This window comes from Podarcis erhardii (assembly GCF_964252035.2).
Source record: "Podarcis erhardii genome assembly, chromosome: 4".
In the NCBI taxonomy this organism is placed as follows: domain Eukaryota; kingdom Metazoa; phylum Chordata; class Lepidosauria; order Squamata; family Lacertidae; genus Podarcis; species Podarcis erhardii.
In genome coordinates, this window is record NC_138508.1 from 98,917,827 (window position 1) to 98,936,196 (window position 18,370).

Sequence of the window (18,370 nt, forward strand, 5' to 3'; positions counted from 1 at the left end):
AAATGATTTGTGATCCCTGTTAAATTTTTTACAGGAGACCAAGATTTACTGTGAATGTATCGAAGAGAAAATTATCTACAGCCAAAGGTGACTAGGGCAGACAATTTTGCTGCAGAAACACCAAAATTATTCATCTCTGAACAAGAGGCTAGTTAGCACAATGGGAGTGCCCAAGCTCATTAATCACGTTGAGATGCATCTCCTCTTTGAAGAGCCACAGGGAACTTTATTGGTTTGGTTTTTATAGTACACTTACACCAGGGGTCAGCAAACTTTTTTAGCAGGGGGCCGGTCCTTAGATCTTGGGGGGAGGGCGGACTATATTTTGAAAAAATAAATAAATGAACCAATTCCTATGTCCCACAAATAACCCAGAAATGCATTTTAAATAAAAGCACACATTCTACTCATGTAAAAACACGCTTATTCCCAGACCATCCGTGGGCCAGATTGAGAAGGCGATTGGGCCAGATCTAGCCCCTAGTTTGCCTACCCATGACTTACGCCATCCATGTGCAATAAAGGTGGAGGAACTTACTGAGCAAGGGCTTCCATGCAGTCAAGTAACTGGTCCCGCTTACAATCCAGCCAAGCTGCTTAAAGCCGTTGCTAGGCTTGCAAGGTGAAATAATTAGCCATTTGCAAACTGTATCACCCAGCAGGGAGTGTGTGCATGCACAGCAGCAGCTAGGAGAGAAGCAGAGAAAGCTCATCCGCACTTGTAGCCATTAGGTATGTGGGGTAAGAACCTCATTCCCAACCCCAGAAAGAGCAGACATAGAAGGCTGTACAGGCAACCTGCCTTTAGCTGCCAAGGAATCTTAGTAGTAGTGTGCAGTGGGGCCATGAGGCCTGAAATTTGATAGGATTGTGCTTCTGGAGTGTAAGGGGTGGCACTTTTCCACCAGGGTTCCCTTCAGAGCTCATTCTTTGCTAAAAGGATTGGGGGGGGGGGAGTGGTTCCTCACAGGAGACAACATCTAATCCCTTGATCCTTCCACGCAGCAGAAGGGAATTCCCCCCTGACACGGACATTCGCAGGCTCCTATTTTTGAGCTGTACTAAAATTAATTGTGATTTCTCGCTAAACCCTACTGACACGTTATCAGAGGGGTGCAGAGCTTACACTGCCAAGGTAGTTCACCATTCTTGTTTTTCTTCCCATGCCGAGTTTCCCTTCACAGCTAAAAGGAAGTTAGAGGAGGGGAATGCATGCAAAGGTGACAAAAAAATCCAGTGCTCAGGTACTTTGAAGGTATTAAATAAAGATCCAACTTATGAAACAGATTGTTATCCCAGGTGCACCAGTACTGAGCACCAGAAATTGCAGATACAACTTTCAACCTGGGTGTGAAGACTTTATTACATTTGATTAACAATTCATTCCAAAATTGGAGGGGGCAGGGAGAGAATAAAATACGCAATTGGTGTTCACTAATATGTAAAAAAACCAACACCCAATGACCATTAGGAAACAATGCACTGTATTATAGTGGATACGATACACTTCTGACAAGATTTTAAAAGTGCAATCATTATGAATGAAATAATGAAAATGCAATCATTATCTACAACTACAACTCATTTTCATAGCAAGCAAACAACGCAGGGAAATTTCTACTGTTGGTGCTTATCATTTTTCATTGCACGATTCTGTATGTTTTTTTCCTGAAGTGCCTTTTGCAAGAACTGAATCTCCACATGGAGGATATGTGCATGTCTCTGGTGTGGTAAACCTTTTCTTGTGGAAATCATGAACAGGCACCACAAAGCAGCATCTCTATTCAGTTCTGCCGACACCCCAGCTACCAGGGGCCTGTATGATCAGGCCTTAGGGTTATCAGGAGTCATTTTCACATGCTCTGTGCTCAACAATCCTTCTGATAGTGGAAAGCAGTTGTGCCAGTCAAGTCATCTCAAAAACCCCACTTAAGCGTCACGGTGAACAGTTGCTCCGCAGAAAGCATATAAGCGGATGTTGCAAATCACTTTGACCGTGGCATTTCTACAAGATGGTTTCTGGATTGAGTAACAGGCTCATTTTCAGTCCAAAAGTTAGGAGAGGCTTTTCCTTGCTTGAGAAGGAGAGAGAAAATACAAGGGCACACAATTAGATTTATTCCAGGAAGCCAAAAGGAATTGGCTCTCTGCAACATTTAAAGCAGCAGCTGTCCTGACCATTCCCTTTCAACCAGTTTAATCAGGGAAGAACGCAGCAGCTAACTAAGGACCAAGCCAATAGACCTTTGCTTCTCTGTGAAGTTTATCAAGGTGGAAAGTACGGGAGAACTTCAGTGCTGCTTCAGAGTCACATCACGTGAAACAGCTCCAGTATCCCTGAAGGAGCGTCTCCACCCCATCGTTCTGCCCGGACACTGAGGTCCAACACCAAGGGCCTTCTGGCGGTTCCCTCACTGCGAGAAGCAAAGTTACAGGAAAGCAGGCAGAGGGCCTTCTCGGTAGTGGCACCCGCCCTGTGGAACGCCCTCCCACCAGATGTCAGAGACATAAACAACTACTGTGGTACCTCGGGTTACATACGCTTCAGGTTACAGACTCCGCTAACCCAGAAATAGTACATCAGGTTAAGAACTTTGCTTCAGGATGAGAACAGAAATCGTGCTCTGGCAGCAGCGGGAGGCCCCATTAGCTAAAGTGGTGCTTCAGGCTAAGAACAGATCTCCAGAACGAATTAAGTTCTTAACCCGAGGTACCACTGTACCAGACTTTCAGAAGACATCTGAAGGCAGCCCTGTTTAGGGAAGCTTTTAATGTTTAATAGACTACTGTATTTTAATATTTTGTTGGAAGCCGCCCAGAGTGGCTGGGGAAACCCAGCCAGATGGGTGGGGTATTATTATTATTAATGAATGTGAAGGTGCTGGGGGCAGAGTGCAGCTACACTAACTGCAAGGATAAAACTGGGAGGAACAAAAATAATTCAGAACTGTTAAGAATGTTACTAACACAGGTGGGCAGTATTAATATTTTTACAGTTTTTTAAATCCACTAGATGTCTCAGGCTGAAAAATCCTATACTCCACAGGGAGTTAAATTCTCATATACTTTTCTAGGACTGCCAAATAGACATGCACAGAATTTATTTGCCATCGGTCTGGCTTCAGAGATTTCAAGAGGCCCCTCTCACACACTTGCAGTCGTGTCTCTGGAAGCGTAAGAGCAAGAAACCTACACAAAAAACACATTCGAAACCAGATGCTTTAGCTAATACCACTCCTACCTTTGTTTTGTAAACATTAAATTTCTTCCGAGTCTCACAAACGTGAGTGTCGTTGTCTCGGCAACTCGTCTCCGATGCAGCTGTGTCCATCAGACTGCTAGTACAAGTCTGAGTGCTGTAACCACTGTCCGCCTGGCAAAAAGAAATGAGAGAAGAGAAGTGATATTCATCAGTTTCTAAAAAGCAGTGAGAAGATGGAGAAATTGCAGCATACCAAAAGACAAAAACCTAGCATTGCCATCACCCTGATAAGACAAGATGGCTTGGCAGAACAGAAGTCCATCGCCTTCGCCGATCCAAACCAAGCCACAAATGGGAAGCTCAAGAAGAGGAAAGCTTGTTTTCTTCCATTTCATACAGAACAAGCCACAACAAACTGTCCATTGATGTACTGGAAGCCCACAACTTACTGTATTTTTCGCTCCATAGGGCGCACCGGACCATAAGGTGCACCTAGTTTTTAAGGGGTGGGGAAATAAAGGGAAAAAAAATTATTCCCCCCCTCAGGTGTGGGGCTGGGGCTGGGGACGCCCGAGCTTCCCCTGAACCCAGCCGCCAGAACAGGTCCAGGAGCGGCGGCAAGATTGCGCGCAACCTTGCCACTGCTCCCAGAGCTTGCGGGGCTGGGGACGGGGGAAGTCCGAGCTTCCCCCGACCCCAGCCCCCAGAACAGGCTGCTATCCGCAAGCCTTCAGAGCCCGGCGGGAACTCCCGCCGGGCTCCGAAGGCTTGCAGATAGCTGCCTGAAGCCTGGAGAGCGAGGGGGTCGGTGCGCACCGACTCCTCTCACTCTCCAGGCTTCAGCGAAAGCCTGCATTCGCTCCATAGGACGCACACACATTTCCCCTTCATTTTTGGAGGGGGAAAAGTGTGTCCTATGGAGCGAAAAATATGGTATGTGGGGGTTACGTTCCGGGGATTGCACCTAAAGCCAAAACTGCTTATAGCCAAAACACATTGGGTTTGATAGTGGGTGGGATTGCCAAAGTCATTTCCCCCAGAACCTTGCCTCCTTTCAATTCCACTTTTATTTTTAGCCACACACATAAACCTGAATGTGCACAAGTTAAATGTGCAAACGTTGTGGGCTTAGTGTACATGGAAGCGTCCCTAGGAGAAATATTCTTGGCTAAAGGATTTCCTCCAGTGTTTCTGCCTAAGCACAGCACAGCCACTGTAAAGGGTCACCCAAGAAACTATGGATACAGCCATAGCTAAGGAGACATTTTGCTTGTATTTTTAACATAACCTTACAACTACTTCAGGTATAAGGATGCAGTGTTCTCCAGCAGTTCAGATTTTGTCTTCCTCCCTCCCTTGAACCGGGTGTTACAAGAATAATTTAACTTTTAGAACTGGTGTCCTAAGTTTGCTTGTTTTCCACCTCTATGCCCTCTCCCATTTCTTCGTGTCCTCACAAACACACCAACACTCTCCACCTCATTCATATCTTTTGCGTAGAGGGGTTCCTGAGATCAAGGAACATGATTCTGTTTATGCGTGGATACAACAGGACTCCATTTTGAATCAAGATGGCTGACGGGATTCCTGAGTAATGCCAGGTACAAGGCTGCTAGTTTCCTACAGGGAATGTGTGTCTTTTCCTATGCGTACATACACACCTCTTTCAACACATCTAGAAAAATACATGGATCCCAGCAAGTCTCCAGGGGAAAAGATTACTAAAAATAATAATTCTGCTGAATAACAACAGCACTGTTTCCAGCAGCCAGCCACCTCCAAGCATCACAAGCAGAGCATGAAAAATAAGGACTTCCCCCCTTTGGCTAAAGGTATACTGTAGCTGAACATGGGAGTTTCCATTTAGATGTAGCACGAACAGCAGCTGCTGGAAGGCTGGACATGGGGAACCTGTGGCAACTCAAGATGTTGCTGGGAATTGATGGGAATTGAGAGTCCAGCAACATTTGGAGGGCCACAGGTTCCCATCCCCTAGTCGTACAGACATGGTTTCCAGCATATACCGTATTTTTCGCTCTATAGGACTCACCTGACCAGAGGACGCATCTTGTTTTAGAGGGGGAGAACAAGAAAAAAAAAAATTCTCCCCCTCTCTACTCAGCGCCCCTTCAGCGAAGTGGCAGGAGAAACGGAGCCCCTTCCATTTCTCCTCCCGCTTTGCTGAAGGGGCGCTGCGCAGCTCTCCCTCTCTGCTGAAGCCAGCAGTCTTGCTCTCTTGGCTTCAGCAAAAGGAACCCGAAGCCTCTGGAGCGCAGCGGGAGTTCCTGCTGCGCTCCGGAGGCTTCAGGTTCCTTTCGCTGAAGCCAGGACCATGTTGCTATCGCTGAAGCCAAGGAGCCTGCATTCGCTCCATAAGACGCACACACATTTCCCCTTAATTTTTGGAGGGGGGAAAGTGCGTCTTATAGAGCGAAAAAATACGGTATTCAAGATGGCACCCTCATTAAATTTGAGAGACCACAATGGACCCAAGGTATGAAGACACAGTTCCAAGTGTGCAGGGCCCAGAATGCCTAAAAAAATCAAGCCTTACCTGCATGCTACTGCTCTCGCAGGGACTGGCGCTGCTTTCAGCTAGAGGCGACATGCACATGCAAGAATTTTCAATACTGAAGCCAGCCATTGGCGCGCCACTATTCTCCGCCAATCCCTTTACCAAGTTCTCGTCCAACATTTCCGGATCAACCATATCCACCGTATAGTTTTCCTTGAAACTGCCCGGGTCGTGGAGAAATGTCAACCCTTCCTTGCGGGCTTCAGGCATGTCTGGTGAGATCAACACCCGGGCAACCACCAAATGGGTGCTATGCGCAAACGCATCCCCGTTCAACGGGTGCAGGTTGACCTTTGATTCTGTTGGCAAGGACGTTTCTGCGGGCAAAGCCTTGGCTCCCTCCTCCTGCCCTTCGCTCAAACTTTCAGGCGCCAAAGGCAGACAAACGAGGGAGCTCTGATAAAATGTCGTTCCTCTGCGAGCCAGAAGTCTCATGGGGGAACAACTTTTTAATGGAGAGCATTCTGTGTAGGAATTCCTGGTCGCGGCAGGAGTTAGTCGGCAGGAGTTAGAAACAGAAGGAATGTCTGGGGAGCGAAAAGTAAATTGTCTTTGATCTGCATTTGGGGAAAGGAGGTGGGGGGGAGAAACATGAACAGATAATAAGTGAAACTGCTTCAAAACAGTAAATTCCTAAAGGAGACGCGGGGGGGGGGGGGGGAAGGGTTACAAATATTCTGGGATGCAAAATGCAAGACAAAACAGCAACCACCTTATTGTAGATTTCAGGCTTCTTAGGACAGAAAAATCATAGGAGAACGGGAAAGCTTTCGGACGCTCAGGACTGCATTAGGGAAGTTTTCTTGGCTCGGTTCCAGTTCAAAGATGAAATGGGCCAATCAAATGCATATGTATTATTAGGGTTTATTTCTACACCACTTCTTTTGTCCCAAAGCGCCCTCCACCCTCAAGTGATTAAAAGCATGCAACAGCAAATCAGTCTGGTCAACCACTTAAGCAAAATTGCAAAAATACCTGACAGTGGTGTCTTTCTTATCTGAATGCCAATCGGGGAAAAAGCTGGAGAAGGAATATTTGCAGGACTCCTCTCTGGAAACGAAGGACTCGGCAGGCTCCCCAGACTGCAGGTCCTGGAGCCTCCCTGAATCGGGCTGGAGGAAAACTGGCCCTTTCAACATGTAAGAAAAGTTCCAAAGAAGGTTAAACAACAGTTGCACACCTAGAATGGCTCGCTTTCTTCTATTTCTATACTGCCCTTCATCCAAGGAGCAGAGCATTGTTTACAATATAAAAACACAAAAATGCACCACATGGTAACAAACAAAAGGAAATCCCGCCCCCTCCACCAGTTTAAAAGTCCAAAGATTGGCTCATTAGCCAAAGGCCTGGGAGAAGGGGAATGTTTCTGCCTGGCACCTAAAGATATGTAATGAAGGTGCCTGGAGAGTCTCCTTAGGGAGAGCATTCCACAAGGGCCTAAACGCCAGTGAAATCTGAAACATTCCTAGCGTGCCACAGCCCAGCTCTTTCAATTATTGCCACCAAATAAGGCCACCACCCTTCTTTTCAAAGTCTTGAGCTCAAAATTAAGCACGCTGGCTTGATTCAAATAGGGCCTCCAACTCAGCAGTGTGTCAGAAATATGGCAAGAACCACAGTTCATCAGAATACAAGGCAGACACAGAAGACCTCTTCCTAGCTGTGAGAATCCCTGCTCAAAATTCTATTTGGATTCCAAGGGTTCACACACTGGACCCGATTCAGCAAACTGATCCTGCTAGTGGAAGCCCATGCAAGGACCCTTGACTAGTGCAGCAAGGGTGCTGCCCAAAATGTCTCAGGATGAGGGTAAGATAACCCCCAGAGCAGCATGTGGCGGGAGCAGAGTTGCTTGCTATGACAGAATGTTTGTAGTCACTCTGAACTGAATTCCTCAGTGTGTCTATGCACATTCCAAACTCATGGCTGGTGCCTGAATTTCTGAAAGTCGACTTCTCCTATGGTGTGACCAAACAATGTGTACCAAAAAGCAGTTTGATGCACAAGTTTTCCAGAGGGATACAACAGCCACGTGATGTTGGTTCAGCAAGGTAGAAACTAAATCCTCTAATGCAAGGCTAGTGAACTTGTGGCCCTCTGGATATTCCTGGTCTCCAGCACCAACCATGCCTGACCACTGGCTGGAGCTGAAAGGAGTCAAAGCAAGGATAGGAAAAGCTGTTGGGATTCCTAATGAACCACAGTGATTAGTTTTTTCCTTCCTACAAATAGGAACGGTAAGCATTGCGAGCTAGCAGTAAACCACACAAAGGAAGTGAAGCTAGCTCTTTATTAGCAAAAATAAAGGATCTGCACAGGAGCATTGGGGTAATGAGCGCGGCAACACATCTCCAACAGGTCTTGCCCCACGAAGCAGCTGCCGGGACTGAAGGACCCTGCTGCCCCACAGCTACCTAACTCCCCTCTTCACCAGGGTTTTTCCAAAGCAATCTGAGACTGCACCTGTATGTCACTAATCTCTCCTCCGTCCTTTTTACGCCTCTCCTGGTTCTGGGAGACCGAGGCGGGGGAAGCTTGTAGCAGGAGGAGAAATATTCATGCCTTTTCACCAGCCTGATGCATCTCTGCCTCTTTGCCTTCCTCCTCTCCTGTTTTAAGCTTCTGCCTCTAATTCTGAACTTTCTCTGTCACAGACTCTCCCAGCTCACTAAGTCCTGTTACCTCTTCTGCTTCTGACACCACCTCCTCCCAGTCTGCTCCTTGTTTTGTTTTTCAAACAATTTTCATTCATTTTATAACACAAATAAAAAACACAGACAGGAAAAAAACACACAATACAAACAAATTCTTGTCATATCCTTATTTCTCTAAACATTGTTAAGTGGGCTTCCCCAAGTCCCACCTATCTGATTTTCATTTTACTTCATCTTTAGCAGTTTACATATATCATAAGTTCTAACCATATTCCCTCCCCCACACTTACTTTAACCATAAAAAACTTCACATTTTATCACTTATAAAATACATTACCTTCTACTTCTAATCCTACCGCCTATATCCACTTCCAAAGCTATTCTAAGATTTAAATATTAACATTTTTTTTTTCAAATATTCCTTAAACTTCTTCCAATCTTCTTCCACCATCTCTTCTCTCTGGTCTCGGAGTCTCCCGGTCAGTTCGGCAAGTTCCATACAGTGGTGCCTCGCAAGACGAAATTAATTCGTTCCGCGAGTTGCTTCGTCTTGCGATTTTTTCGTCTTGCGGAGCGTGGATTCCCCTGGTATTAACGGCTTTAAGAAAAAGGAAGCAAACCCGCAAGACGTTTTCGTCTTGCGAAGCAAGCCCATAGGGAAATTCGTCTTGCGAAGCACCTCGAAAAACGGAAAACCCTTTCGTCTAGCGAGTTTTTCGTCTTGCAAGGCATTCGTCTTGCGGGCCCCACTGTATAGTCCCAGTCTGCTCCTTCTGACCACCATTTCCCAGGCTCTGAGCCTTCTTCCCTTGGCGGTTCTCCAGCTACTTCCTCCCACCATTTCTCGGCATTCAACCAGCCAATGACACTAAACACAACTCAGCTGAAGACCACCACCAGCAAACACCTGTGTACCTGGATCAGCAGCACTGGCCAGGAGCTGTCCTCTGCAACATCTAAAGGGCACCAGCCCACCAATATGCTTGTTTCATAGGCATGCTACCATACTGAAAGCGTCTGGCTTGTAGGAGCAAGATGCCAAGCGCAAACTCCTTACCGAGCTGGATGTATTTAGAGGGCTTCTACAGCGGACTGGAGAGATGTCAATTGAGCACAGTACTCCAAGAGAGGCTGGGACATTGTGTGGACTCTGAGGAGAAGGGGAGAAGCTCTCCGACGAGAGGCTTCCGTTCTCGTCTAAAAAAAGCTTTCTCCTCAACGAGGAAGTGCTCAAGCTTTCCTGAGACTGGTCGGCCAATTCATCGGGTTTAAAATATTCACCTGAGGAACGCAAGAATCACAGCTGTCAAGGAAACCATTTCCACACAGATGCTGCAAGTCAAGTTGTTATTCCTTACATAGCTAGCATTAAATAAGTACAGTGGTACCTCGGGTTACAGACGCTGCTAACCCAGAAATAGTACCTCAGGTTAAGAACTTTACCTCAGGATGAGAACAGAAATCGTGCGGCGGGAGGCCCCATTAGCTAAAGTGGTATCTCAGGTTAAGAACGGTTTCAGGTTAAGAACAGACCTCCAGAACAAATTAAGTTCTTAACCCCATATACCACTGTAAATCTAATAAAGCACGAAGGAAAAGCTATTACAAAATCCAGCAGCCGGCTTAGCACAGCCCTTTGAAGCCCTTAGGAGTGCACTTAGGGCTACTTAAAACCCATGGGGTATGAGTACACACACAGGATTGCAGTCGAATCTCCCACCCACAGAGTGCTGCAGCATCGCCACAGAGACAGTTGATGATCTGCATAGGGCAGAGCAGGCATTGCCACAAGTCTAGTTGAACTCTTCCTTCAGTCGCGAGCTGGCCGTGTGGCACCAGATAAACTCACAGCCTTAGAACTCTGTGCTATGGGGGGAAAGGAAGAACGGCAAGCTTTCCTTACACAGTTGTGGTGATTTCATGGAGATCGGAAATATGAAGTGTTCAAGGAAGGTTCAAAATTATGGCTTGCATCTAACCAAGTGTTAATCAGACCCACTGGATGCAACCTATATATAAACAACTAGAACCTATGAAAAAGGTGTTGCAGCATGGAGAGCTCTGGCTCATCGTTTCTACCATATTTCATTCATTTCTCCCTCTCACCTGGTTTCTGTCTCCCCTTCCCCAAAACCACTCAGCACTTCATGGCCATGAATTAGACTCAGAGCTCACTGAGTTTTGCGTCCCCTTCTTATTTCCTTAAGATGTTTTGTAGTTCCTCAAAACTTGGGGCTTCCCCTGAGTGTGCCAGTACCTTCCTCATAAGCAATGGCGCCCAAGACTAGACAGCAGGAACAGAGGGAACGATGGCATTACCATTCCCACCATCACCTCACGAAAACTCCCATTGTACCCATTTCTACAGAGACCGGATCTAGATGAGCAGTTCTCCCCACATTACATACCTAGTATTTTTTCTATGTCAAAATCAACAGGCAGAGATAATACTGTCTGACAAGCAGCTGCAGAGAACAAACAGAATGTTTAGGGCAAAGTCATCAGGGTCAAAGCTTGAAAAAAGAAACCACCCGAAACATCATGACCATGATTTGTTAAGAATAACTGCATTTGGACATCACAACAAACTACAGCGGTGCCTCGCAAGACGAAATTAATCCGTTCCGCGAGTCTCTTCATCTAGCGGTTTTTTCGTCTTGCGAAGCATCCCTATTAGCGGCTTAGTGGATTAGCGCTATTAGCGGCTTAGAAAAGGGGGGGGGGACTCGCAAGACGTTTTCCTCTTGCGAAGCAAGCCCATAGGGAAATTTGTCTTGCGAAGCAAGCCCATAGGGAAATTTGTCTTGCGAAGCGCCTTGAAAAACGGAAAACCCTTTCGTCTAGCGGGTTTTTCGTATTGCGAGGCATTCATCTTGCGGGGCACCACTGTATAATGTGTCCCGATGAAAGCAAGCCAAGCACTGCACAGCACCCCCCACCTCCTGCACAACCACAAGGAAATTGAAACTCTTCATCTCCTTTTCTATTGACTGTCATTTGGCAAGTCGTCTGAACCCTAAACTTTGGCTACGAGTAGTTGGAGCACACCAGTTTTAAACTCTACGGTTTGAAGTTGTCTTTTTCCAAACGGGCCAGTTTAATATTAATCACAGGTTCTCAGGTTTGGATGGAATGAGAAGCTGTGCTCTGCGTGCAGTTAGATTGAGGCACAATAGACAACACATTGCACTGAGCAAGTTTCCCCTTCCTCATCTCGTTTCATACAAACCATTGTTTCTCCCAGGTTGCACAGTGATTTCTCTGCTAACTGGCGAAGCGTTACTTAGATCGATACCTGCAAGATATCAAGTTCCCAGTTAAAAGCTGGTGTAACATTAACGCAGAAACAATAGAAGAATCATTTAACATATCCAGCACCACCCCAAGGTTCTGCTGGTGCAGACTTCCACTCGGCACAACAGGACTTCTCCTCTCTCCTTGCACAACTCCTGCCAGCAAATCTGTTCCACAGGTTCATCGATGGTGGGGGGGCTTAGGAGAGCACAAGGAAAGAAAGTCCCAATATGCTTGTGCTAATGGGACAATATTTCCAATACAGTCATATCTCTTGTTACATCTGCTTCAGGTTGCGCGCTTTCAGGTTGTGTCCTGCGGCGACCCGGAAATAACGGAAAGGGTTACTTCCGGGTTTCACCGCTTGCACACGCACAGACGTGCAAAATGACGTCACATACATGCACAGAAGCTGCAAATAGCGACCCGTGCGTGCGCAGATGTGCAGATGCGGGTTGCATTCTGTTCAGGTTGCGAATGGAGCTCCGGAACGGATCCTGTTCGCAACCTGAGGTACCACTGTACATTGAAAGTGGCCTGCCACATTTTACATTTGGCTGCAGTTCAAATCAGTCAATGTGGCAGTTCCAAAAAGCTGCTCAGCTTGGTACATTTAGACTTTTCCAGCAGGTGGGAAATTGCATAATAGGCATCAGTTCCCAAGGACTTTGGGCACTCTCAGTAAGAGGGCTTAGTACACAGGTGGAGTTGGAGAATCCTTGGTCCCGCAGTCCCGCCTTGACAGCTTCAATCGGAGGAAGAAGTCATGTTCCATGTCTCTCCTCCAGCCAAATGTCACCTGGCAGGACATGGTTCAGTGTCGCACAATTCACTTGTTTTATTAGAATCTCATAGTGCAGGCCACACAAAACCATGCCCAATGTGACCCATGGAGGGTTCCCACCCCGATCTAAGCGGTTTGCATGCGAACCTTTCCCATTTTGATACAAGAGACAATACTTACATCGAGTGGAGTTAAACTGAGAAACCTGTTTCTCACTGTGATCAGTCCAAGGAGATGGAACAATGACGCTTTTGGTGAAGAACTAAAAAAAGGAAAATGTTGTTATGTGTTTACCATGACATTGTGGGCGACAGTCAGTTTAGAGCACAAAGGAGTAGTTTACTCCTCACCATACCACAATCCCTAGGAACTACAATTCCCATGGTTTTTTGGGGGAAGCCATCTATGGTGTGGGTTTGACTGGAGTGCAGCTTGCCACGTTGTCTAGATCTGATGATAGTTCTAGTTACAAGTAGGTAGCCGTATTGGTCTGCCGTAGTCAGAACAAACAAACCAAAAAATTCCTTCCAGTAGCACCTTAGAGACCAACTAAGTTTGTTAATGGTATGAGCTTTCATGCGCATGCACACTTCTTCAGATACCAGAAGATTCTTCAGATATCTGAAGTGTGCTTGCACACGAAAGCTCAATAACAAACTTAGTCGCTCTCTAAGGTGCTACTGGAAGGAATTTTGTTTGTTTGTTAGATCTGATGATGTGATTCATCTTAACTACGGTTAGCTAATAAAGCCAGCTTTGGTAACTATGGCTCAAAGATGGCTTGTTTGAAACAAGTCACACTTCATGCTAACCACAGTTTCTTGATCTAGGTAACGTAAGCTGCAGTTCAGCAGAAGCAAAACCTTCCAGACTCCTCCGCTCCCCGGCACCCCCAGTTGTGACATGCGAGAGAGGATTGCAGGAGCCGAAGGCTCACTGAGGCCAATTCCTGCTTATTCACGTTAGACTAAAGTTTGAGAGTTGCCACCATCTGCGTACCAAAAAACATTTAATACAACCTCCCCGTTTATTGTGAATGCATGCACAGCTACCTTAGCACAGGTTCAATGTACCCCACTCCAAACACTAGCGAATCAAAACAACTCATCACATAACTCCCACATTGCAGGGGGTTGGACTAAATGACCCCCTGGGTCCCTTCAACTACAATTCTGTGACAGAGTTCTTCCTGGATGCTCTCACATCAAACTATTTGGTGGACTGTGTGCTGCAAAGTTCCTAGACAACAGGAAGAACATGCCAAACTAAATGACATAATTGTGTTTTGTTTTAACAAACTTAGTTGTGTCAGGGAGAAGAGTAGCCTAGAGCCCTTTTCTCTGATAGTGCCCTTTACTACTACTACTGCTATTATTATTATTATTATTATTATTATTATTATTATTATTATTACTGAATTTATATACTGCCCTATACCCGGAGGTCTCAGGGCAGTTCATAGAACCAAAAGTGCATTCTAAGTGCAAGATGCTTTTGTTTTAACTATAGAGGAATATTATAGTGCTACTAATAATTATTAATATTTATCCAAAGCACCCAGCAATATATTACAACAAAACATACTCTCAAGTACAATAAAATGCCATAAAAACAAACAAACAATATAGGATAGCAAAACCACATTTTCAGTCTTCACCTGAGTCCCTCCTCTGACTGCTCCAGCTTTTATTGTAATGCACTGTTCTTTTTCTGATTTTATGTAATGCCCTTAAAAGTTTGTAATTTGCCTGGAGAATCCTTATGTGGCAATTGACTAATGAATTGATTATTGAATAACGAAGACCAGGAAAAACGCTTTCCGGGTTAAAAGGCTAAAGAGTGATCTCAACCAACTCTACGTCCCACATGATTGTTCTACCTTTTCCACATGCACACCCCAGCAGAAAGAACTGATACACTCCTGGGACAGCTTCACTGTGTGATGAACTATCTGTGGAGACTAGGATTCAGGCACCAAATACCTACACATACAGGTTAAAATATATTCCATGTATCGTTAAGATCTCTAACTCAAGAAACGATAGTACTGATGGTTACCTCTTCAATGGCTTTTTGTCTTTTTTCTTCCATCTCTTTATCTATTCTACAAAGTGAATTAAAAAAACGAAAACAGTACTGTTACTTTACTGCAGATAAATAAACCGACTCCAAGAAACAGAATAATCAGAGTAGCAAGCCAGGTATGTGGTTGCAACTTTTCAACAGGTCAAAGGAAAAAGACTTATTAAACTTGAGAATCAGTTCTGTTGGCTGAATGCAGTAGAAGAAAACTGACCTGGCTTGGCTTAGATACAATGCTTGACGTCGTATGTCTTCTGAGTCTATTTCCACAGGGTTTATTAAAGCTAGTTCATCTATAGACCATCGAAATTTTGCAGGCGTCTAAAAGAAGGAAAAAAACACTACAATAACATATGCCACAATCACCTTCTTGTTTCAAGATAAAGAAGCAATCATACATCCCCAGGAACATCTCAACCCTTTCTCAACCTGGGGGTCCCCAGATGTTGTTGGATTACAACTCCTATCACCCCTAGCTAGCAAGGCCAGAGCTCAGGGATGATGGGAGTTGTAGTCCGATGAAGGAAAGTTTTGCTTCTGCACATCACCCTAGAATGTTCAGTTCACCATGAGTTCATGAAAACATTGCATTCTGACCTGTTCTTAGTGCTTGGTTGACCACATCTACGGATGAATGCTATATATTAATCATTAGTAATTGTTTAAGTCTTGCTATATTAATCACTAGTTATAATTTAATAAGGAGGCTTTCATGCCTGTCCAATTCTGTGTTCCCTTTCCCACCCTTTAATCTATTGATGATTAATGTCTATATGTAACCTTTGCTTTGTACTTGTGTTAACCAATCAGCAACAAGCACATATGTGGGAATGCTGTAATATTCAATAAAAGGGACTCCCCGAGACATGCTCGAGAGATGCCTCCCATATGACACCCACCACTTGTCTGTCGTTTATTTCAACCCAACATCTGGTGACCCAACAGTCCAACAACACCTGGGGACCCACAGGTTGAGAACCACTGATCTAGTTGGACAAAAGTTTCCCTTAGAGTAGTTTTCAAGTGGTATTCCGAGGAACCCTCAGATTCCCCTGAAGCCAAATGGAGATTCCCATACAAAAAGATCAGTAACGGTGAGCGAAGTTCCATGACACCCAGCTCTGCAATATTAATCTTAGATGTTAAGACATCCATTCAGGCTCCATTTTAGCTCCGAAGATGCAAGGTCTATTTCTCCCAAACATCTCTCCTCGACCTTGAAGGGAAAGAGCAAACTGGTCAGGTGTGCATCAGAGATCTAATTTGGACAACCTTGGACACACAAATGCATGAAAATAAACAGAATACACATGACAACATGTGGCAAATCACAAGTCTTACCACAGAGGATATTGTGGATTTAAACACTGTTGGACTTGACACAATCTGCTCCTGCAGGTGGCTATAATCACTTGGGCTTTCAAAGGGGTTCTGGACTGCGAGCTGCCCAGGTGACTCTGGTGTAATCTGCATCTTGACTTCTTTTGCATCACCCATAACTGTCAGCTGAACCTAAGAAACAGTCAAAGAAAGTACTTGCATTAGACATATCAGCACCCTACAGATTAAAAGTAAGTGTGCCTCTTTACGGCAGGGATGGGCACCTGTTGGTCCTCCAATGCCCATCAGCTCCAGGAAAATCACATTAAAGAGCCAACCCGGACACTGAGGTCCAGCACCGAGGGCCTTCTGGCGGTTCCCTCGCTGCGAGAAGCCACATTACAGGGAACCAGGCAGAGGGCCTCCTCAGTAGTGGCACCTGCCCTGTGGAACGCCCTCCCACCAGAGAAAAACGACTACCAGACTTTCAGAAGACATCTGAAGGCAGCCCTGTTTAGGGAAGCTTTTAATGTTTAACAGACTATTGTATTTTAATATTTTGTCGGAAGCTGCCCAGAGTGGCTGGGGTAACCCAGCCAGGTGGGCGGGGTATAATTAATTATTATTATTATTATTACCCTCGTTGCAAAGATGCCCCAGAAGCACAAGGTAGAGGCTGGTGGGGCATCCAGTTCCTAATTTGCATTGGCTCAAAAGCTAGGAGGGCTGCCACAGTTCACAACTCCTTGGCCTTTTATATGAAACAGCTTGCCCAAATACGCAGAGCTTGCAGTGGAAGACTGCTATTATGATTATTATGATTAGAATTTATATACCTATACCTATAGGTCTCAAGGCGGTTCACAGGATAAAATCAGAATATAAAACCACAAAGTACATTATGCTAGGTGTCTGTCCCATTCTAGCATGGCTGGTCAGTGATGTTTCTGCCAGTGGTGGTGCAATGGTTAGTATAGTGAACCCTTGGAGGCCACGGTTTGATTCTCTACGAAGCTCACTTGGTGACCTTGAGGAGCCAGTCAAAGTCTCTCAGCCTAACCTACCTCTCAGGGTTGCTGAGGGGGATTTAAATGAGGAGCGTGAGAAGAACCACATAAGGCACCTTGAGCTCCATGGAGAAAAAGGTGGGATATGAACACATCAAATAATAAGTAAATAAAAACAACAACGTGGCAAACGTGAAAGAATTTTTACAATGCGCCAACGGGCTTTGTCTCTTGGCCTTGGGTAGCAGCTAGTTCCTTGTTTCTCTCCCCAAGAAAGAATCCCAAGACTTCAGTTCTCAACAGCTGAAATGTGAACAACTCCCAAGAGATGTGTGCTCAAGCAGTTAAATTTAATTTATTGATTGATCCAATTCCTGTACTGCCCTATTTCTATACAGTTTTTTCATTAAAAACAAAACAAAACTCCACAAACATATATAGCAGAATACAGTGGTACCTCGGGTTAAGTACTTAATTCATTCTGGAGGTCCGTTCTTAACCTGAAACTGTTCTTAACCTGAAGCATCACTTTAGCTAATGGGGCCTCCTGCTGCTGCCGCGCTGCCAGAGCACGATTTCTGTTCTCATCCTGAAGCAAAGTTCTTAACCTGAAGCACTATTTCTGGGTTAGTGGAGTCTGTAACCTGAACTGTATGTAACCTGAAGCGTATGTAACCCGAGGTACCACTGTAATGAAGGCAACAATATAGATGTGGCAAGCTGTATTTAATGCCGTATTGTTTTTAACACTCGACTTGGAAGCCGCCCAGAGTGGCTGGGGAAACTCAGCCAGATGGGCGGGGTATAAATAATAAATAATAATAATAATAATAATAATAATAATAATAATAATAATAATTAGCTGGGAAGCAAATAGCTGCAGGCACAAAGGCTGGGGAAACCAACGCGGATCTCTGGCTACGGATAAGATTCCCCCTCCTACTTTTGCAGGAGCAGCTCCTTGATCGCAGCTCTGCAAAAAAGGATATATTGAAGCATGATTAATTAATTAATTAATCAATCAATCAATTAATTAAAACCAAGCCTCTATATAAATGGCCATATTGGCACCAGGCGGGCAAAGCCCTTCCAGGAGGAGGCAGCCCTTTCCGAAGCCCCAGGAGCATCTTACCTGCCGCTAATTCGGATTCGCCCTCCTTCTGACTCTTACAAAGTTGCTCAAGGTCTTTAACTTCTCTTTCCCTGCCGGCCAATCAGCGCGAGAGACCTCGGCGGGCGCAGCCAATCACAGCTCAGAGCGGGAGCTCGCCCCGCCCCCCGCCAGCATCTCTTGCTGTCTGATATATATTTGAATCGCTTCCCTGGTTTAACCGGCTCGCGTGGGCGAAAGGAACGCAGGGCGACGCGGGGGCGGGGCTTCAATTCAAAACGGACGGACGCTCCCATTGGCGGGGAGGGGAAGGAGGAGGCGGGGCCGCGAGCGAGGGAGCG

The 18,370-nt window shown here is 45.5% G+C and overlaps 1 protein-coding gene across 2 annotated transcripts; it reads right to left on the minus strand.

The window, feature by feature from the left end:
- Positions 1 to 1,551: 1,551 nt before the first annotated feature.
- BORA (BORA aurora kinase A activator) lies at positions 1,552 to 18,191 on the minus strand. 2 transcript variants are annotated; one of them, XM_081858158.1, is made up of 12 exons: positions 18,051 to 18,191; positions 15,933 to 16,103; positions 14,806 to 14,912; positions 14,568 to 14,613; positions 12,690 to 12,771; positions 11,661 to 11,726; positions 10,840 to 10,896; positions 9,489 to 9,712; positions 6,753 to 6,906; positions 5,757 to 6,334; positions 3,242 to 3,373; positions 1,552 to 2,075 (listed from the first exon to the last, which is right to left on the minus strand). In XM_081858158.1, exons 2-12 carry the CDS (start codon positions 16,086 to 16,088, stop codon positions 1,986 to 1,988), a joined length of 1,692 nt encoding a protein of 563 aa, XP_081714284.1. In that variant the 5' UTR covers positions 16,089 to 16,103; positions 18,051 to 18,191; the 3' UTR covers positions 1,552 to 1,985. The 2 variants fall into 2 exon arrangements, with proteins under 2 accessions (XP_081714284.1, XP_081714285.1); XM_081858159.1 differs by lacking the exon at positions 10,840 to 10,896.
- Between the last annotated feature and the right edge of the window lie 179 nt (positions 18,192 to 18,370).